Genomic DNA, 22,779 nt, shown 5'->3' on the forward strand with positions numbered 1-22,779 from the left:
AAAATGTCAGCAGTGTCATCAGTGTTTGGACAGTGTATCATCATTGTTTGAACAGTGTATCATCAGTGTTTGGACAGTGTATCATCAGTGTTTGGACAGTGTATCAGCAACCCCTGGGAGACTTGAATGCCAAAGGGTGCCACGGCAAACATGGAAATATTCTTGGAATCTTTGGACGTGGTGTACGACAAATCAACTGTCCATCATAAACACCTTCTTCCAAAATCACAAACAGAGACTTTACACATGGACATCACCAAATTGGGCCTATAGGAATCAGATTAACTGCATATGTGTTCAACAAAGATGGAGGTCAACGATCATTACTGTGAAAACAAAGTCAGGAGCTGACTGTGAAATTAATTATGAACTTTTGACAGGAAAGATTAGAGTGTAGCTGTGCAAAAGGACTAGACAACAAGCTGTTTGCAACATCAATTTGACCAATATATCAGAAATATTTTGGAACGGTCTGCACGACCAATTTAAATCTCTGGACACTGATGAAACAAAGCCTGAGAAATTATGGAGACATACAGTCATATGAAAAAGCTTGGGCACCCCTATTAATGTTAACCTTTTTTCTTTATAACAATTTGGGTTTTTGCAACAGCTATTTCAGTTTCATATATCTAATAACTGATGGACTGAGTAATATTTCTGGATTGAAATGAGGTTTATTGTACTAACAGAAAATGTGCAATCCGCATTTAAACAAAATTTGACCGGTGCAAAAGTATGGGCACCCTTATCAATTTCTTGATTTGAACACTCCTAACTACTTTTTACTGACTTACTAAAGCACTAAATTAAATTGGTTTTGTAACCTCATTGAGCCTTGAACTTCATAGGCAGGTGTATCCAATCATGAGAAAAGGTATTTAGGGTGGCCACTTGCAAGTAGTTCTCTTATTTGAATCTCCTATGAAGAGTGGCATCATGGGCTCCTCAAAACAACTCTCAAATGATCTGAAAACAAAGATTATTCAACATAGTTGTTCAGGGGAAGAATACAAAAAGTTGTCTCAGAGATTTAAACTGTCAGTTTCCACTGTGAGGAACATAGCAAGGAAATGGATGAACACAGGTACAGTTCTTGTTAAGCCCAGAAGTGGCAGGCCAAGAAAAATATCAGAAAGGCAGAGAAGAAGAATGGTGAGAACAGTCAAGGACAATCCACAGACCACCTCCAAAGACCTGCAGCATCATCTTGCCTGCAGATGGTGTCAATGTGCATCGGTCAATAATACAGCGCACGTTGCATAAGGAGAAGGTGTATGGGAGAGTGATGCGACAGAAGCCGTTTCTGCAAGCACGCCACAAACAGAGTCACCTGAGGTATGCAAAAACACATTTGGACAAGCCAGTTACATTTTGGAAGAAGTTCCTGTGGACTGATAAAACAAAAATTGAGCTGTTTGGTCATACAAAAAGGCTTTATGCATGGAGGCAAAAAAACACGGCATTCCAAGAAAAGCACTTGCTACCCACAGTAAAATTTGGTGGAGGTTCCATCATGCTTTGGGGCTGTGTGGCCAATGCCGGCACCGGGAATCTTGTTAAAGTTGAGGGTGGCATGGATTCCACTCAGTATCATCAGATTCTTGACAATAATGTGCAAGAATCAGTGAATCAGTGACGAAGTTGAAGTTACGCAGGGGATGGATATTTCAGCAAGACAATGATCCAAAACACCGCTCCAAATCTACTCAGGCATTCATGCAGAGGAACAATTACAATGTTCTGGAATGGCCATCCCAGTCCCCAGACCTGAATATCATTGAAAATCTGTGGGATGATTTGAAGCGTGCTGTCCATGCTCGGCGACCATCAAACTTAACTGAACTGGAATTGTTTTGTAAACAGGAATGGTCAAATATACCTTCAGCTAGGATCCAGGAACTCATTAAAAGCTACAGGAAGCAACTAGAGGCTGTTATTTTTGCAAAAGGAGGATCTACAAAATATTAATGTCACTTTTATGTTGAGGTGCCCATACTTTTTCACCGGTAAAATTTTGTTTAAATGCGGATTGCACATTTTCTGTTAGTACAATAAACCTCATTTCAATCCAGAAATATTACTCAGTCCATCAGTTATTAGATATATGAAACTGAAATAGCTGTTGCAAAAACCCAAATTGTTATAAAGAAAAAAGGTTAACATTAATAGGGGTGCCCAAACGTTTCCATATGACTGTATAAAGACTATTATTACTGAAAAAGCTGGAAAGACAATAAACAAAAGGTAGAATAGACCCCCACAGCCATGGTTAACAGAAGAGAACCTATAGATCATCCAAGAAAGATGAATGTCAAAAGCAATTTTTAGTACTCAGACGATACAACATTGATAGCAACAAGCATAGATGGAATGAAGGACGTATTCTGGAATGTCAAGATGGAAAGCTCAAACATGGGGCTCCTACTCAATGCAAAGAAGACAAAGATATTGATTACTGCTAGGTATGACCTTGAGATGGACGGTGACAAATTGGAAGTTATAAAGGACTTAGCTATGGGCAAATCAACAATGAAATCATTGGACAAGGTCCTCAAATTGAGGAACTTTTCACTGATTACAAAGACACATCATGTACATAGTCTTGAAACAAGACAGAAAAAGAATCAACGCCTTCAAACTGTGGTGGTGAAGAAGGATGCTAGCAATACCATGGATGGCAAGAAGAACAAACCAATTTTGGAGAAAATCAAACCAGATATGCCACTTGAAGCAAGGGTCACCAGCTACACTTTGCCTACTTTGGACACATAATATGAAGAGAGGAGTCAATGGAGGATGACTTTGTGGTTAGAAAAATAGAAGGATCAAGGCAAAGAGGAAGACCAGCAACCCGATGGCTTGATACCATCAAGATAACGGTGGAGAAGACTCTGGTGCACCTATGTAGGCTTGCACAAAATCGATCTACCTACAGAGCATTCATCCATCAAGTCACCAAGATCAGGCTGAAGGCCATTAAAAAAAATAAATGTGTGTATATATATATATATATATATATATATATATATAACAGACCAAAAGTTTGGACACACCTTCTCATTCAAAGAATTTTCTTTATTTTCATGACTCTGAAAATTGTAGATTCACATTAAAGGCATCAAAACTATAAATTAACACATGTGGAATGAAATACTTAACAAAAAATTGTGGAACAACTGAAAATATGTCTTATATTCTAGGTTGTTGAAAGTAGCCACCTTTTGTTTTGATTACTGCTTTGCATATTCTTGGCTTTCTTTTGATGAGCTTCAAGAGGTAGTCACCGGAAATGGTTTTCACTTCACAGCTGTGCCCTCTCACGTTTAATAAGTGGGATTTCTTGCCTTATAAATGGGGTTGGGACCATCAGTTGTGTTGTGCAGAAGTCTGGTGGATACACAGCTGATAGTCCTACTGAATAGACTGTTAGAATTTGTATTATGGCAAGAAAAAAGCAGCTAAGTAAAGAAAAACGAGTGACCATCATTACTTTAAGAAATGAAGGTCAGTCAGTCTGAAAAATAGGGGAAACTTTGAAAGTGTACCCAAGTGTAGTGGCAAAAACCATCAAACGCTACAAAGAAACTGGCTCATATGAGGACCGCCCCAGGTCCTGCGGAGGATAAGTTTATCAGAGTCACCAGCCTCAGAAATCGTAGGTTAACAGCAGCTCAGATAAGAGACCAGGTCAATGCCACACAGAGTTCTAGCAGCAGACACATCTCTAAAACAACTGTTAAGAGAAGACTTTGTGCAGCAGGCCTTCATAGTAAAATAGCTGCTAGGAAACCACTGTTAAGGACAGGCAACAAGCAGAAGAGACTTGTGTGGGCTAAAGAATACAAGGAATAGATATTAGACCAGTGGAAATCTGTGCTCTGGTCTGATGAGTCCAAATTTGAGGTCTTTGGATTCAACCACCGTGTCTTTGTGCGACGCCGAAAAGGTGAACTGATGGACGCTACATGTTTGGTTCCCACCGTGAAGCAGGGAGGAGGAGATGTGATGGTGTGGGGGTGCTTTGCTGGTGACACTGCTGGGGATTTATTCAAAATAGAAGGCATACTGAACCAGAATGGCTACCACAGCATCTTGCAGCGGCATGGTATTCCATCCGGTTTGCGTTTAGTTGGACCATCATTTATTTTTCAACAGGACAATGATCCCAAACACACCTCTAGGCTGTGTAAGGGCTATTTGACTAAGAAGCAGAGTGATGGGGTGCTGCGCAGATGACCTGGCCTCCATAGTCACCAGACCTGAACCCAATCGAGATGGTTTGGGGTGAGCTGGACCGCAGAGTGAAGGCAAAAGGACCAACAAGTGCTAAGCATCTCTGTGAACTCCTTCAAGATTGTTGGAAGACCATTTCCGGTGACTACCTCTTGAAGCTCATCAAGAGAATGCCAAGAGTATGCAAAGCAGTAATCAAAGCAAAATGTTGCTACTTTGAAGAACCTAGAATATAAGACATATTTTCAGTTGTTTCACAATTTTTTGTTAAGTATTTCATTCCACATGTGTTAATTCATAGTTTTGATGCCTTCAATGTGAATCTACAATTTTCAGAGTCATGAAAATAAAGAAAACTCTTTGAATGAGAAGGTGTGTCCAAACTTTTGGTCTGTACTGTGTATATATATATATATATATATATATATATATATAAAATCATCAGCTTCCTGAATTATAATGGGGCTGATGATTTTTATTTATGAGATACATGGGTAGAGCACGTATGTACAACACTTATGTCTGAGTGAGACCCAATGTAGGGCATTGCAGATTCCCCAGATTCAAAGCCCTGGTGTTTGGATTGCTGAGGACCTTACAGCTGGTAATAACTTTTGAGTCTAGGAATAACCCTTTCAGTTTGTGTATTTAACGTTTTGACCAATGATTTTTATCATGTCACTTGCATTTCCTTTTTTTGTTCCAGTGATTTGTAGTCCATTATGAAAAAAAGAGACTAAAGTACATTATAAATGCAAGTAAAATAAATACTTATGTAAAAAACATATATTATGTCTAAACATAAATCAACGATTTATCATAGGGCTGTTTTACCAGATTAATCAAACTGATATACTGTATGTAATGAGTTGACAACATGTAAGTACTTATTTATAGAGATATTTATTTTTTGCCATTCATCATATTTGAAAGTTCCTTAGAGTCTCCAGAAGCAAAATTATACCTAAAAGAAATGTTACAAGACATGGCATAAATTGTTGCCATTCTTTTTTCATAATCTAATGAATACATGTATACAAGCTATAGTGTGGACGGTTTGTATAACGATCTGGTCTTTTGAAGAAGCAATGCTATTCATGAACAGTGTGGATATGGTGCAGGCTCAGTTTCCGAACTTATTCCATACACCCGTCATGACCACAGAATTTTACATAATATATCCGCAAAGGAGTTAGGAGGGATACTTCCTAATGAACTTGGGCATGACAAATCAGCGCCAGCAATAGGATGGTATAAATTTGCATTGCATCACTAGTCACCAGCTCCTGCTTGGTATTATGGTCAACTTGTCGCCCATTCTGCTGAGCACTGTCCAGAGGAGAAGTGGGAACAAAATTATAAAGTTGCAAATTATTGAGCAGATATAACACTTGTCATAATCTTTTACTCTTTTTTGTACATAATTTTTTATGTGGGTGAAAAGATAAATTACCTCCTTTGTGATAAAATGATTGGAGAGCTCACACTTGGTAATGTGTGTATATATAAAGAGGGCAGACATCTTGCCTTCAGCAGCGTCTATGCTGGAAGCTGTGAACATGATCATAGCCATGAGATAAATATGAGGTGGAGTCAGTGATGACCCTCACACCTCATATATTTTCTCATTTATACATATAGGACTTATATTAATAAGTAAATCATTATAACCAAACATCTCTCTTTCACGTCTGACTTCTATAGGTTACAATGAGAAAATTGTTGCATTTTTGCGTCAACCAAACATCTTTGAAATTCTACAGGAGCGTCAGCATGAGCTCTGCCGAAACCATGCACTCAGGTAGGAAATGGGTTTACCTTTTTAATTACAGTTAAAGGCGGTCTTTCATTTTAGACAACTATGGCATATCCATTTCACATCAGCCATTGACAACACAACCATTCTGCTTTAGTGGACACACTATGTTCCATCAGCAGACTAAAGCCCCCATCACATTTAACGACTTACCAGCGATCCCGAAAGCAATGTGACCTGATAGGGATCAGTCGCTGGAAGTCGCTGGTAAGTAGCTGGAAGGTCGCTGGTGAGATATCACACAGTCAGATCTTACCGACGATGCAGTAACGATCAGAGACCTGCATAACAATCTCGACGGGCGTTGGGACTGTGTTAGGAGGTCGTTGGTAGGCATCAAACACAGCGATGCATCCTGCCCAGCAGGACATCGCCTTTGAAGAAAATGGTCCCAACTATTCAGCAACGACTAGCGATCTTACAGCAGGGGCCTGATCGCTGGTAGGTGTCACACATAACGAGATCGCTACTGCGTCACGAAAATGCTGACGCAGCAACGATCTCATTAGCGATCTCGTTAGTGGTCTCGTTGTGTGTGTCGGGGCCTTAAGCCAAAGAAGGAAATGGAGGTCAATAATTACCGTATTTTTCGGACTATAAGATGCACCGGACTATAAGACGCACCCTGGTTTTAGAGGAGGAAAATGGGAAAATAAAACTTTAAGCAAAAAATGTGGTCATGACACACTGATATGGGGCGAGGATCTGCTGCTGACACTGTTCTGGGGGTAATGTCCCCAAATTCTCTACTAAGGTACCCCATCCTGGTAATGATCCTCCTGCCTTGTATATGATCCTGCTATAAACCCCCATCCTGCTCATATACCCCCATCCTGCTCATATACCCCTATCCTGCTCATATACCAGCATCCTTCTCACATTCCCCCATCCTGCTCATATACTCCCATCCTGTTCATATACCCCATCCAGTTCATATACCCCGATCCTATTGATATACCCCCATCCTATTGGTATACCCCCCATCCATCCTGCTCATATTCCCCCATCCATCCTGCTCATATACTCCCATCCTGTTCATATACCCCCATCCTGCCTGCTCATATACTCCCATCCTGCTATATGCCCCCATCGTGCTCATATACCATCCTGGTATATGGCCTGTATCCTATAGCACAGAGAAAAAAATAAACGTTTATACTCACCTTTTCCTCACTCCCTCCAGCACCGATCATCTTCATCTCTGCGCCGCTGACCTGCGTGTGTTGAGCCGTTCCCCTGCTGCATCGCGATGTCTTCCTGTCTGTGCCGATCAGCTGATCAGCACAGATCAGCTGACCGGCACAGACAGGAAGACATCGCGTGCTGCAGGGGGACGGCTCCACACACGGGACGGGTGAGTGCACTGATTCACTGCACCCCGCGCTGATGATGACGCGCGGGGAGCAGTGAATACAGCCGCACATGATCACTGCAGGCTGTAATTGCCAGGGGTGATCATGCGGCCGGCTCTTTGCTATGCACGCGTCCCCGCTCGTCCCCGCTCGTCCTCCCGCCCACCTGTCAGCGCCGGCTTCTGCACTGAGAAATGGGCGGGAGGATAGGCGTGCATATGTAATTAGCGGGCCCACGTGGTCACGAGCAGGCGCTGCTACAGCCTGCTTGTGCCCCCGATGACCCGCAGCACCCTCATTCTCGGCCGCAGCCCTATAGTCAGACCATAAGACGCACCCCCAACTTTCCCCCAACATTTGGGGGAAAAAAAGTGCGTCTTATGGTCCAAAAAATACGGTAAATCACCATAGAAAAAGCAAAACTTGCCAAACTACATCTTTTGCATATATTGAGTTTGCATAACTAAAGTCAATGCATACATCACAACCCATAAATATTAAAGATTTTTATTAGTTTATTTGCATGATTATCAAAAAAGGTTTATACAGAGATTTTATTAATGCTAAGGAACACACATGATTAAAACAAACTCCATAAAAACACACAAGACAAAGTTGGTGCAGTGTGGTTAGTATATTGAAGTCAAGAGAAACTGTTCAGTTCAATACAAATAATTTTTTAGGGATACCAAAAAATCTTACCGGTATCTATAATAGAGTATATGTATATACACATCCAATCACAGGTTAAAGTGTCAGTGCAATATAAAGTGTCAGTGCAATATACTCAAACTTTAGCAATGTATTTCATGAAACAGTTGTATTGGTACAGTGTTCATATACATGACTCCCAAAACCCCAGTTAAAGCGCCAGTGCATTATAAAGTGTCCATGAATCACAGTATACTTGGGGTTTTATAACCTCACTAGTTCATATAGAAAAACCACACCACTCAATGCCACTATAAGGAGATTCAATTGCAGCCATGACACATAAATCCTCCATTAGGGGGCTGATATACATTGGTAATGCTGTAACCTGGGTATGAATATCAGAAAATACTGACCAAAGACCACACTGCCCAGAACCTCGACGCATGTTTCACACTCGCTTTGTCAGGAGGTGCTGGAGCAGTGAGGTGGTCATCTATTTAAACCCTGAAGCCCACCTGTGGTCACTTACGGCGCACACCGCCAGGCGGAAGCCGCGTCACCCGCCCCAGCCAGCATCCCGGAAAAAGCGATGCGCATGCGCGCTAATCGCCTCCTTCATTGGACGCCAGCCAGAGGAGGGAGACAGCCTCCAATATGCAGAGCGCGCACTGATGTCAGGGCAATCTGTCACCATATTAGATAAGGGCACAGGTAATGGCAGATATAAATACTTATTTAAAGGAACGCTGTTTATAAATCAAAAGGGCACATAAATAGCACAATTGATCAAATAAACTATATCTATATGGATACATGGTAAGATGATAACATTTTAGTTTATATAAAAGGGATTACAGTTGAACAATTATCCGCACAGTAGTAAATATACATACATGCAGTAACCCATAAGGAGCTGCTCACAGGCAGCTATATAAATAAGAGATCTCTATATACCCACATAGCCAGACTGTTGTCATAGGCTAAAGCACTAATTTCAGCGTATTCTCTTAATGGGACTTTGTCACCAGATTTTTCCAATATAAACTAAAGTCACCATGTTTAATACTTCTTTCACAGTAGTTTAGCATCTTGTCTATAACCCCTCAACACCCTCTGTATACTCCAAAAATTACCTTTTATAATCCCTTGATATGGCACAATCTGGTTCCATTGGCGGTGGTCTTGCTTGGCACCTCCTTTCTCCCCCACACTCCCCATCCTCCTGTTTGCTTCACATAACACGTCGTACGTCATCTACACCACACCCTCAATCTCACTCATGCAGAGGTGTACTTCACTCTGCATGCTGTGGGCAGAGCGTACTGTAATGCGCATGTGCCGGCTTTACTTCCGGATCTTCGGACCATGGGGATTATAAAATATATTTTTTGGGCTATGCAGAGGGGGCTGGGGGCTCATAGACAGACTGTGTACTGCTGTCAAAGAGGTGGTAAAGGTGGTGGCATTACTTTATAGGGGGGAAAACCTGGTGATAAGTTCCCTTTACAATACATATTTTCAGCAGGCCTTCTATCCTTCTGAAGGCTGGGGCTAGACCACAATATGTCATGCACCAGCTTTTCTCAGACAATTTGTGTAACTAGAAACATTGTTGTCTGCAATTATTTTAGAGCTCTGATTTTGCTGTATTAGAAAAACTGCCAAATTGCATACAAGTCACGTGCAATGGAAAGTGAGTCTACTGCGACTTGCAACCAGTAACAGAAAATCCAACAAATTTAGACTACATACATTTTTGTCGCGTTTTTTGGTGCAGTTTCGTTGTCAGAAAGTTCTGACTTTTGACTTACCAGCAAAGTCTATGAAAATTCAGATTTGCTATGCGCACATTGCGGTTTATTTGTCTGCAGTTTATTTGTCATAAACTTGTGACAAATAAACTGCAGTAAATGCATTCTTTTTGCCTTTTATCCCTGCGTTTCTCAATAGTGATGGGAGGACTCGCAAATCAATCCCCCGCTGACTCGGGGTCAGAGGCGGATTGCTCCTTGGTATCTGGAGCAAACGCTCATACTTACAGAGTCACTGGCGTGGCTGTACGCTCCCGCAGCTTCTCATTCTTCTTCCGGGGCCGCTCATTAGGTTCATGCATATTCACTGCTTCACCCGCGCACTGCCATGTGTGATTTGTTGCTGTCAGACTTGCCTCCACATTGAGTGAACGCATGTCTGGCGTTTACAATCATAGTCACCGGTGGGCGGATCTATATGGTACAGAAAAACAAAGAAATAAAAAAATGAAATTAGGTAGGGTCCCCCCATAATATGATACCCAGCACAGATAAAGCATACGGCTACAAGCTGCAGCCCCAAGTGCACTTATCTTGCCTGTGTATCGAAATAGGAGGAACCGCATGCGTCTTTTTTTTTTAATAATTTAAATAAATAATTTTAAAAACAGCTTGCGGTCCCCCCCAATTTTGATACCCAGCCATCATAAAGCCAGACTGTGGGCTTGTATTCTCAGGCTGGGGAGAACCATTCTTATTGGGCTCCACAGCATAAAAATAGCAGCCTGCAGCCGCCCAGGACTGTTGCATCCATTAGATGTGATAATCCCGGAACTTTACCCGGCTCTTCCCGATTGCCCTTGGCAATCGGGGTAATAAAGAGTTAATGTCATCTCATAGCTGCCACTAAGCCCAAGATGGGAGTAGAGATAAGCAAACCCCGCGCTGATGGCGGCTGGCCCCTTGCCGACACTGCCACTGTTAATGTGCGGTGCCGTGTCCCACTCCCCCGCCAGCCTTTCAACACTGACAATGCCGTGCGGGGCAGCCCAGACCTCCATGCTGTCACTGTTAAAGCACTTTAAGCCAGAGTGCTTCAGGTCACCAGAGGTCATATCGTGGGAACCCGGATATGACCTCCGATGAACTGAGTGACGTCACTGCTGCCAGCCAGGTCCTTCTTGTCAGTGTTTCCCAGAGCTTGGAGAGATCGGACATGTTTTCGGTCTCTCCAGGCTCGGATGTAGCAGAGCCAAGACCGTCATTGGGCCTTGTATGGATTACATCGAACCTGTTTTGGGATTAATAAAGTGGTGAAAGAGGGTGGTTTTGTATTTTATTCCAAATAAAAGAATTTTCTCTGTGGTTGTGTATTTCTTTTTACTTATAGAATTAGTGATGGGGGGTCTCATAGAAGACTTAATAGAAGATCTAATGGATGTGACAATCTTTGGTAGCTACCGGTTACTATTTTTAGGCTGGGGCCTAATAACCATAGGCCTCCCTAGACTGAGAATACCAGCCCCAGCTGTCGGGCTTTATCATGGCTAAGTATCAAAATTGGGGGGACCGCACGTCGTTTTTTTAATTATTTATTTAAATAGTTAAAAAAAAACGCATGCGGTTCCTTTTATTTTGATACACAACCAAGGTGAGCTCAGGGCTGGGAGCTGCACCTTGTAACCATGCACTTCATCTGTGCTGGGTATCAGAATATGGGGGGACCCTACGCCAATTGTTTTATTCATTTATTTTTATACCATGATACTACTGACTCACAGACCGGGCCTGTGATTTGTTGCAGGCAGACCCCGAGTGCAGGCAGGCTGGGGCACGTCTGACCGCAACCAATCACAGACACCAGGCCAGCTGGTGGGCGGGGAAAGCAGGGAAAACTGTGCATATGTGATGAGCGAGCGGCACAGGAAGTGAAGGAGAGGCCGCGAGAGCAGCGTACAGCTGCACGGTAGCAGTGTGACAGCTGTCCCGGTGAATCGGTGAGTGTGAAGTACTTGCTCCTACTCCTTTGTGCCGGATTCCAAATGTAATTTTGGAATCGCGGTGTTCGTGGGAAAACCGAACCGAATGCTGAGTTTTAAATGTAATGCTCGTGTATGCAGGGCCTAAACGAACAAGCCCAGGCTCGTACCAAAACTGAGTTTGGCGAGCCTTTATCGAACAGGTTTATCTCTAGATGGGAGGCGTCTATGAGACCCCCCCTGTCATTAATATCTAAGGGAAAAGAAATAAACACAAAAATCTTTTATTTGAAATAAAATCCAAAGAACACCTTTCACCACTTTAACCCCCAAAACACCCCTGCAGGTCCGACGTAATCTACACGAGGTCCCATGGCGAATTCAGCTCTGCTTACATCTGAATCACAGAGCTCGATTATGGTAGATGACCGCACACTGTAAATTCAGGCAGAGACTGAGCAGTGATGAGCGGTGATGTCACTCAGGTTAGCCACAGCTGGAGGTTTCCACAGTCTTCCACCTGTGACCGCAGGTTACTTGACCTCAGGGGACCTCAGTGAACTCAGGTGAGGTCATTGATCCTGTCACTGCCTCTGACAGGATCTAAGATGTAAAGTTTCTCCTTGTGGAGAGTGTCAAGTAGGCAGAACCTGATTCTTATATTTTGCAGTTAACCAGATACTTTATGCAGACTGTACATGTGCCTCCTGAACTTTAAAATGCCATAGAATATGTTGATGATAAATAAATTAAAAGTTTTCTTACTATTAAAATATGTTATAATGTAACATTAATGTCAAGCTTATTTTTAATTCAGGGAAAAGATACAGTTTATTCGAGCAGAAGGACCCTCAGGATTAGTCCGTCTCTCCGGTGATGCAGATCTTGTTATTCTACTAAGGTAATGTTTCCATTTTACAATGATTTTTGTTTAGTTGTTATTGCATTTTTCAATGTCATTTATTTAATTTATTCTAGAGTTGGTTAACATTTTATAGATTGTGCCATTTATTTTAATGCCAAATTATTATTATTAATATTTATTTATAGAGCACCATTGATTCCATGGTGCTGTACATGAGAAGGGGTTACATACAGAATACATATACAAGTTACAGTAGACAGACTAGTACAGAGGGAAGAGGGCCCTACCCTTGCGAGCTTACATTCTATAGGATTATGGGGAGGAGACAGTAGGTGGGGCGTAGATTGGGCGGCAGCTCCGCACGGTGGTCGGGCGGCGGCAAATCTGAATACTATGCTTTCTACGCTATACTATACTATACTTTACTATACTTTGCCTTCTACAAAATATCGTCAGGAAGCTCAATATTCAACAATAAGGGATTTTGGGGGTGTTTAATACATACACAGATGATGCAGATGACCGTATTTTCGGTCCAAGTGCTATGCATCAAAAAAATCAGATCGCACTTTGACCATTTAGTCAGTGAGGCCGTGCATTTAAGTCTATGGGTCCGTAAAAAAAAATCGGACCGCACTCAGATGGCATCCAAGTATGGTGCAATTTTCATGGATTGTCAAAATGGAGAAACCTTATTCTCCACTGTGAGAATTTAGAAAATACAGTCCTGTGAACCCAGCCTTAATGAAAGTTATTTTTCATTGCACCCAAAATTCTCAAAAACTAGACTTCTTTTGAATTTCCTGAATATGGAATACATAGTATTACATATAATGAAAGATTACACTTTTCATTATGTTACATATTTATTAAATATATTTTGTATTGTATAAATTTAATAGTTTGTTAGTAACTAAGTAATTTTAAAGGAGTATAAGAAATGTAGAAACTTTATAATTTACTTGCTAATACTATCCCAATATGTAGTAGGTTAGTATATAATTAAAAATGTGACAATACACACCCAGCATAGAGACTCAAAGTGTCAGGGACAGATATATACAGGTTAAGGGGTACCCCAGGATACCCTAGGGAGTTTGACCCTGCCTAGCCACGAAGGGTATGACACCCTACGTTTTTGGGCACCCCCGTTCCACGTCGGCTTGCCCTTTTCTTGTCTCTGCTGGTATAGAATAAACTCAATATGTCATTCAAAAGCCAAAACAAAATATAATCGCATTGACTGGAATTGGTGCCATAAAATCAAAAGGAGAATGCATACAAAGGCTACAGCACTCACCCTGCAAGAGTCCTGTAGAAAAGTCACCACAGAGACAGGACTATCAAAAACTGGGTAATGAGATAAATTGATATAATTTACCACTACCATAGCACTTGCACCCAACCCGGTCAGAGGGGAAAGAGTACTGATAAACTTATATCCTTGGCACAACAAATATCAACCAGTCACAAAAAAGGCTAATAAAGCAATTAATTACTTCCTTGTATCGATGCAGGTCTCTCAACTTTGTCTTGCCTCAACGTGTTTCCCCTTCCAATCTAAAGGTTCATTAGGAGGCTGGGGAGAAGGCACAGGGTCCTGGAAACAAATGTTCCATGGCTTTAAGGCTGCTTTCACACTATGTTTTTTTAACATGCGTCATGAACGTTTTTTTGCTGCAAAAGCGGATCCTGCTTTTACAGCAAAAAAACGCATGCAAACGCATGCGTTATTTTGCAGGACCCTGTCACTTTAAGTTTATGGGCGGGCATTGGAGTCATGTGATCGGGAGTGAGGGAAACTGAACGTGAAAGACTGGGAGCCGGTTTCTGACAGTCCTCTGCAAATTCATAAACCCCTTCACAAATCATCTGTTTTTTGTTTTAGCTTTTCTTGCCTTTCTCCCAAGAGCCTTACCTTTTTTATTTTTCCACCAATATAGCCGTATGAAGCTTTGTTTTTTGCGGGAAGAGTTATACTTTTGAATGACACCATTTATTTTGCCGCAATGCTTTTTTGTTTTGTTTTTTAAATTACAATGTTTGCTATATGGTAAAACTGACCTGCCAATTTAATTCCCCAGGTCAGTACGAGTTAGTAGATCTGAAAAATGAATAGCTTCATGCACAAGCCTGTATCAAATGGAAGTCCATAACCTATGGTGTACCAGTATGTCATAGGTCGTGAAGGGGTTAATAAATATGTTAAAAAGAGGGCCCAATACTGATCCCTGTGGTACCCAACTCTTAACCTTGACCTAACTTGAGTGTGTTTCTTTAATAACCACTCTTTATTTCCTGTCGCTGAGCCAGTTGTTTTTCCTGTTACACATTTTTCCACTAGTCCCATTACTCTCATTTTATGTACCAGTCTTTTTTGTGCACTGTATTAAACACCTTGACAAGTCCAGATAGACAACATTCAAGGTATTACCCTAGTCAAGTCTGGAACTTACCTTTTAATAGAAACTGATCAGGCTAGTTTGACAGAACCAGTCCCTCATAGAATTATGTTGACGTTGGGTTATGAGACCATTCTTACTCTTAGAAAACCCTCAATGATTTTCCCCACAATAGAGGTTAAATTTACTGGACTATAATTTCCAGGTTAAGATTTTGTCCCCTTTTTGAATATTGGCACCACATTTGCTGTGTGCAAGTCCTTTGGTATAGACCCTGTTATTATGGAATCCTTGAATATTAGAAATAATAGTTTGTCTACCACAGTGTTTAATAGCTTCAGCACTCTGGGGTGTATGCCATCTAGGCCCAGTGATTTGTCTTCTTTAGTGATTTGAGGCGGCTCCGTACTTTTTGCTGAGTTAAACAGGTGACATTTATTGGAGAATTTCTAATATCTCTGATCATGCCATTTGTCATGTTATTTTTTTGGTTAAATACTATAGAGAAAAAGGCACCATTTCACCCAGAATATTTTTGAGGGGGCCAACACCATCATTTTTATTCTCTTACTGTTTGTTTAGTTGAAGAAAAAGTTGTAATTATTTTTACTTTCTTTGGCAATGAGCCTCCCTGTCTCAGTCATTACTACCTTGATTTGCTTTTTACACAATCTATTTTTTTCTATAAATATTTAATTCCTTCTCACTAGCCTCTTGCTGTCACAAGTAAGGCTGCTACCCAGGGACAGGGGACTACTCTTACCCTGTACGCTAGAGTTCCCTGACTTGCCCTTAAGCCACGGGTACGCTTGAATGTAGCGAGGCGTGACCCTCTGACCTGTCCTTGACTCCCACCCGGACCCTGGTCTACCTGTTCAGCGGGACGCCTCCAGGGGACAACACCAAAAATAAAATAAAAATAACAAAAACTACAATCGCTTCTGCAAACTACTCCTTGTCTGCAGAAGGCTACTAGAACTGGGAAAAGGTACGACCACACACAACTAAACTGAGGAGAGAAAATAACCAGCACTGTGTGAAGGATGCTGGGACCTTTTAAATGCCTAGCCTAATTGGTAACTTATAGCACCTTAGGGAATGCCTCCAAGCAAACTTGCAAAAGAAGCATTAACCCCTCAGATATTAAAAGAAAAAACGTCCGTTTAAATGAGGACGAGTTTCGCTGGAAACATACCAGCGTGACACTTACTTTAATTCTCTAAAGCTCCCTATTTGTAATTTATTGCGCTCCTCTCCATTGAGGTGCAGCCCATCCCTAACGTAGAGTCTGTGGCCAACAGAGAAGTCAGTCCAGTTCTTCAGGAACCCAAAAGTTGTCTTTCTGCTCCAATTCCTGAGCCATTTATCCCCCTAATCTCCCTCCGCCTCTCCTTGTCTTAAGCTTTTGGCCTAATTCTCAAAAATCATCCTTAAGGACCTTCTACCTACCTCTGACTTTGTATTTGCTGCCAATGTGTACAATGACCGCTTGAGCCTCACCAGCCCCTCCCAATATTCTGTCATCTCGCCTGCAATGCGCTGAACTCAAGTGCCATGATGACAACACACTATTCGGGGATACCTGTCTTTGTTCTGTTTATTTAATAATGCGGTCGCCCACTACCAGTACCTGTCTGGCCTGCCCTCCCATTTCCCCACTTACTGGAGCAGACACTCTTCAAGCTTTCAGAAGTTGTGTCTTGCTGCAGTAGTGCTACTCCTGTACTAACACCACCTCATTTGGCAACTTAGCAAACTTGTTGAGGTGCTCAGATCAGGCCTAGCCTCCTTGACACTCTTCCCTCTACCCCGCCTTCTAACTGTGTTTCAGAGTCCTAAATTAGGTTAGATTACATGACTGCCCCCTTACATTACACTAATCCTGCAGTATCAGCAAATGTAATATTACTGACATCAGGAGAATGTCCTGAAGTGGGAGGACTGTTAGGAAGTAAAAGCTCTTTGGAAGGGTATGTGCGCACATTAAGTATTTGGTGCAGAAATTTCTGCAACATTTCTAAATCTCTTAGCAGAAATAATGCAGTGTAAAATATGTGTGTTTTTGCTGGGATTTTTGTGTGTGTTTTGGCAGATTTTTTCCCCACTTAGTAGGCCACGTGTACACATTCAGCATTTGGTGAGTTTTTCACTTCAGTATGTGTAAGCCAAAACCAGGACTGCAACAATCAAAGGAAAAGTATAGTAGACGAACATCACCACGCCTGCATTTTCTACCCTCTTCTATGTTTTTCTTACAAATGCTGAGGTAATAAAATGACCAAATACTCAAGGTGTTCATGTGGCCATATGGAGGAATTCTGCAGCAAAAACACTGAAAGAATTGAGGTAGTAATGGAAGATACTATAACAGCTTTTAAAAAAGGGCTGGATGATTTCCTCAGTGCACAAAACATTGTTGGTTATAAATGACTTAATGACCAAATGCAGAACTGGTGGAGGAAGGTTGAACTAGATGGACCTAGGCCTTTTTTCAACCTAAGTAACTATGTATCTATGTGCTGCAAATTTATATTTGCACCAAATCTTCAGGTCAAAAATAAGCAACGTCTCCATGAGACTTCAGGGTTCTCATTGACTTTGCTTTCATCAGGAAATCCTTAAGGTTTTGTGACAAATCTGTGCAAAAAAAAAAGGTGACAAAACCACGTGTGCACAGGCAACAGTGTGTTTTGTGTCGGGAAAACTCCTTTAATGCTATTAGTATAGTTGTTGATATACTACCCATATTTTTTCGAAAAATAAGACACTGTCTTACACTTTCTTTTGCCCCAAAAAAGCGCTAGGGCTTATTTTCAGGTAGGTCTTATTTTTGGGGAAACACGGTTGGGGGTAAATTTACCCCCTCTCGCCACAAAAAAAAGCAGACCCCCCTTCCCAGGAGAATCATACTTACCAGACCCCGGACGTCTGCTGCGTATCTCCAAGGTCCTCCTGCGATCTTCGGGGATGCTCCCAGCAGGTATGCTCCACAGCGGTCCTGCACTGCTTCTGGCCAACAGTCACATACATCAGATCGCACACACACACATCAGGTCACACACACAATCACAGATCAGATCGCACACACACACTCACTCACCACATCGGCAATACCGTTTGCTTGAGGTCAGCATGGATAGATGGGATGCAGTGTAGTGGAGCGCAAGGACCTGCGGTGGAATGCATCGATGTGTTCCACCACAGGTCCTCAATGCAATCCACCGCACTACGTCCCAGGTCAGAAGCAATGGGTACCGCTGGATTTGGTAAGTGTGTGTGTATGCACGATCTGATGTGTGATTGTGTATATTATCAGATTGTGTGCTCGATCTGATGTGTGTGGGGGTGAGATTTAATGTGTGTACAATCTGATAGTGTGGGTGTGCGATCTGATGTGTGTGTGGGTGTGTGATCTGATGTATGTGGGTGTTCGATGTGATGTGTGTGAATGTGAGTTCCACTGCAGGTCTTCCTGTTCTTCATCTGGTGAGTATGATGGCGGGGTCTTTTGTCTTCTTTCTTCTCTCTTTTGGGGGTGTCTGCTTTCTATAATGAAGTGTTCTGCAGTATTCTTTTATTTGTTTAGCTGCATAGACACTTAATTATTGAACCATGACTAGGGTTTATTTTCGGGGTAGGGCTTATATTGAAGCCTTATACCAAAAATGCTGAAAATTCCTGTTATGGCTTATTTTTTATTATTTCTTTAGGATTCTTGATAAAAATGTGATTAAAAATAGTCCCTGTCTTTATGGAAATGTTCATAAGGGGTAGAATTGCCAAAAAGTTTCTGCAGTGAAAATCTAGAGCCAACTAGCCACTAGTGTTCGAAGGCTTCAAATCTCCAGACTTACATTGCAGTTGTATACTGTGTTTATTTATAACAGGGAAAAGGGAAACATAAAATGAGGTGTAGCAAGCATTGAAATTACTTATTGTACAAATTTTGACATTTTAGATATAATTTGAAAGGTAAAATTCAACAAAAAAAAACCAAAAAAATATACAACTCCAGGATTCCTAGCAACTATTACTATGCCAAAGAAACATACTGCAAATATAAGACAAAATTTACAAACAGTAAGAAAATTCAAACAACTAATATATGTAGAGAAACCCCCCAAGAGAATAACATCAAAGGTCGTAGACTTAAGGGTTGGGTTAAATTTAAGAGACCACAGATACCACCTCTCAGCATATCTAGAAAGGTTACCTTCCTTCAGGACTATGTTGTATTCATAGATGTTGTGTAAGGAAACCCTATCTATAACTTCTTGTACTGAGGGGACATTGCAGTTGTAAAAGTCAGCACAAATATCAAGACTTGGTGCAGATTTTGATATTTATGCTGAAGAAATGTGGCAGATTTTACTCCTTGTGTTTAAAAGTCTGTGATCAAATGCACATTTGTTTCTATGCAAGTATGATGGATAGTTTTTATGTCATTTTTTTCAGATTTCTCTACAATAAAATTTACCACATTTAATAGTTTAAAATAGTTTTTATTTTTATTTTCCCTAAACCAGCCTTTTTGAAGAAGAAATAATGTCCTATGTTCCACCACATGCCTTACTTCATCCCAGCTATTGCCAGTCTCCCCGTGGATCCCCAGTATCTTCTCCACAGAATTCGCCTGGTACAGTATATTCTATTAATATTGTGATGTGTTATACAATAAGGAAGAGGGAAAGTAGTTGTCCTGCAGTTTTATATATTATATTCCCAAAATAAAAAATATCAATGTAGAAGTTATGAAGCAGCATTTTTTTCTTAGTCAATAAAAAAGTTGAATAGTTGTCCCTTTGTACACACAACAGATTGTAGATCTTCATGAGTTCATGTGAGGGTGTAGTATTGTGGAGGCACTAGAAACAATGTGATACCCAGAGAGGTGAGAATGTGATACCCAGGAGAGATGGGTATGTGATACCCAGGAGAGGTTGGAATGTGATACTCAGGAGAGGTGGGAATGTGATACCCAGGAGAGGTGGGTATGTGATACCCAGGAGAGGTGGGAATGTGATACCCAGGAGAGGTGGGTATGTGATACCCAGGAGAGGTGGGTATGTGATACCCAGGAGAGGTGGGAATGTGATACCCAGGAGAGGTGGGTATGTGATACCCAGGAGAGGTGAGAATGTGATACCCAGGAGAGGTGACTTTGCCGCCTTGCAAAAGCTGTCACTAGGTGACTAGGACATTCCTTGCTGGCTACCAGTATTGTACTCATGGAATGTCTGAGTCAATATCTGGACTAAAGAAAAAAAGTGTGTAGTCCTTCCTTTTAAAGAAAAAAGATGAATAAAAAAGATATGTAGATATTTACTCTATAACCTCATAAAGAATTTATAAAATCATTGTTTTCAGTTTCTCTTTAAAAGAGGACAATAGATTAAAGGGGTTTTCCTCTCAAATAATGGCATATGACATCTCTAAGGTAAGCCATCAATTTATATCTAGTGAAAGTACCATTTGGTACCATTGCCGATCCCAAGACTGAAGGTGACAAAGTTGTCCTATTACTGCCTCCCCTTTATCATTTTATCCTGTTAAAACAATTTATCAGCAGGATTTCACCCCCAAAGTCTTATATGCGCATGTAGCCCTTTCCAGCAATACCGTTATATAGCCAGTCCAATATTCTGTTACTGACAAATCAGCGTTTGAATTGATATGTAAATGCCTATTATATATCTGAAACCTCTGTCACTCCAGCTCTACTCCTCACCCAGCACCGCCTCCTCCTGCTTGACTAACAGCTCTGCCTCAAGTCCCACAGCGTAGAGGCTGTCAGTGAAGCAGGAGGTGGTGCTGGGTGGGGAATAGAACTGGAGTGACAGAGGTTTCAGATCTACAACAGTTGTTTGCTTATCAATTCAAACACTGATTTGTCAGTAACAGTATAATGGACTGGCCATGTAACGGTATTGTTAGATTTTTTTTTTTTTTTAAAAGTTACATGTGCATATAAATAATTTTAAAGGTCAAATCCTGCTGACAGATCCTCTGTAAAGGCCAAGATTTAGGACCAAATTACAACTGTACTTTTTTTTCCTGCTACTCTTTGAGAATCATGGATTAATTATGGATAAAGTAAGCGATCTAATTCCAGGTACCCAGCGTGCCAATGCCAGAGCACCAGCACCTTATAAAAGAGACTTTGAAGCAAAGTTACGAAATTTCTATCGCAAGCTAGAAACTAAAGGATATGGTCAAGGTCCTGGAAAATTAAAGTGAGATTTTTGTATTTTCTTATTAGAAATATTTTTTTAGTACATGCTAAATCTACACAGATTTCGGTAGATTGTGAACAAGTATTTTATGTATATGTTTAGTTCAATCTGTGTTAATTTGTTAATATAATCTGCTTTTAATAGATAATCTGTGCTCAGGTATTAATTTACTACTGTAGTACATTAATAAGTTTCTCTGGAAACTTCATTATGTGTGTGGTGTAAAAAGGTGTTTATTCTAATCTTCTTGACAGCCAGCAATTATCACTAATTAGACAAGGTTCCCACTCATTAAGCTGAGATTTAGAACAGGACATGATCCACTGTAGAAGACTGCCATTGAGGTCTGACCAGTGACTGTGTATTCGGAAAATTACTTACTCAATTCGACTTTTGATGATAAACATTTTTTTTCTTAAAAACAGAATAGTATCTTTTTCCTCATGTCAGACTCAGCACGTATCATATAAAAAGGAAAAAAAAATACTAATAAAATATTACCGTTTTTACTCTGGGCACTGAGCCTGACTAAAAGGCTAAAATCTCTGGTTCTGTAGATACAGTTTTTCAGCAGTCATCTCTGCATGGGAAAGTCTACAATGAAAGGTAACTACTCTAGTGTTCATGTAAAGACACAGACATCCGGCACAGCAATAATGTCATGAACTGTCAATAATTATAAGAGGTCAGTCAATATACCGAAATAAGAAAAGACTCCACTTTCTTATGTAAATAATTATATTTTTATGAGATCAAATCAAAAATACATAAAAAAGTAAAAAAAGTTACGTTTTACAGCCTAGAGTGGACAGCCTTATTAACATGAAGGGATATAACAAAATATGCCAAAAATATATATACAAATTGTCTCTCCAGTAAAGGAGACAAACTCTAGCACAGCGCCACCTATTGGAAGTAGCGATCCTAAAAGTCACAAGTGGATTTTCAACAATCCTTTGCAATATGACTCAGGATATATAAGCCAGATCAGAATCCCAATTTGCAGACACGGTGTTTCGGGGTGCTTGCCCCTCGTCAGTGCAAAGTATGGGGGTGTCTGATCTTGCTCATGAGAAAGCTATGTGGGGACCACGGGGGAACACTATTCTCCTTAAGGAGACTTTGCAAGCCAGTCTGGCTGCCAGGTAAGGGGACTTATAGCTGCAATGCCCCTCTGGGAAATATTCAAATTGTCTCTCCAGTAAAGGAGACAAACCCTAGCACAGCGCCACCTATTGGAAGTAGCGATCCTAAAAGTCACAAGTGGATTTTCAACAATCCTTTGCAATATGACTCAGGATATATAAGCCAGATCAGAATCCCAATTTGCAGACACGGTGTTTCGGGGTGCTTGCCCCTCGTCAGTGCAAAGTATGGGGGTGTCTGATCTTGCTCATGAGAAAGCTATGTGGGGACCACGGGGGAACACTATTCTCCTTAAGGAGACTTTGCAAGCCAGTCTGGCTGCCAGGTAAGGGGACTTATAGCTGC

At 41.1% G+C, this 22,779-nt stretch overlaps 1 protein-coding gene across 5 annotated transcripts in view; it reads left to right on the forward strand.

Moving 5' to 3' along the window:
- The window catches only part of HECW2 (HECT, C2 and WW domain containing E3 ubiquitin protein ligase 2), a 453,200-nt gene that overhangs the window by 355,076 nt on the left and 75,345 nt on the right, over nucleotides 1-22,779 (forward strand). For all 5 annotated transcript variants that reach the window (XM_075317832.1, XM_075317831.1, XM_075317833.1 and 2 more), the window contains 4 exons: nucleotides 5,941-6,037; nucleotides 12,606-12,689; nucleotides 19,582-19,691; nucleotides 21,168-21,288. In XM_075317832.1, coding sequence (XP_075173947.1) covers nucleotides 5,941-6,037; nucleotides 12,606-12,689; nucleotides 19,582-19,691; nucleotides 21,168-21,288 — 412 coding nt within the window. The remainder of the gene's footprint in view (nucleotides 1-5,940; nucleotides 6,038-12,605; nucleotides 12,690-19,581; nucleotides 19,692-21,167; nucleotides 21,289-22,779) is intronic.

The sequence above is a fragment of the Anomaloglossus baeobatrachus genome, chromosome 7, assembly GCF_048569485.1.
Source record: "Anomaloglossus baeobatrachus isolate aAnoBae1 chromosome 7, aAnoBae1.hap1, whole genome shotgun sequence".
Taxonomy (NCBI): Eukaryota; Metazoa; Chordata; class Amphibia; order Anura; family Aromobatidae; genus Anomaloglossus; species Anomaloglossus baeobatrachus.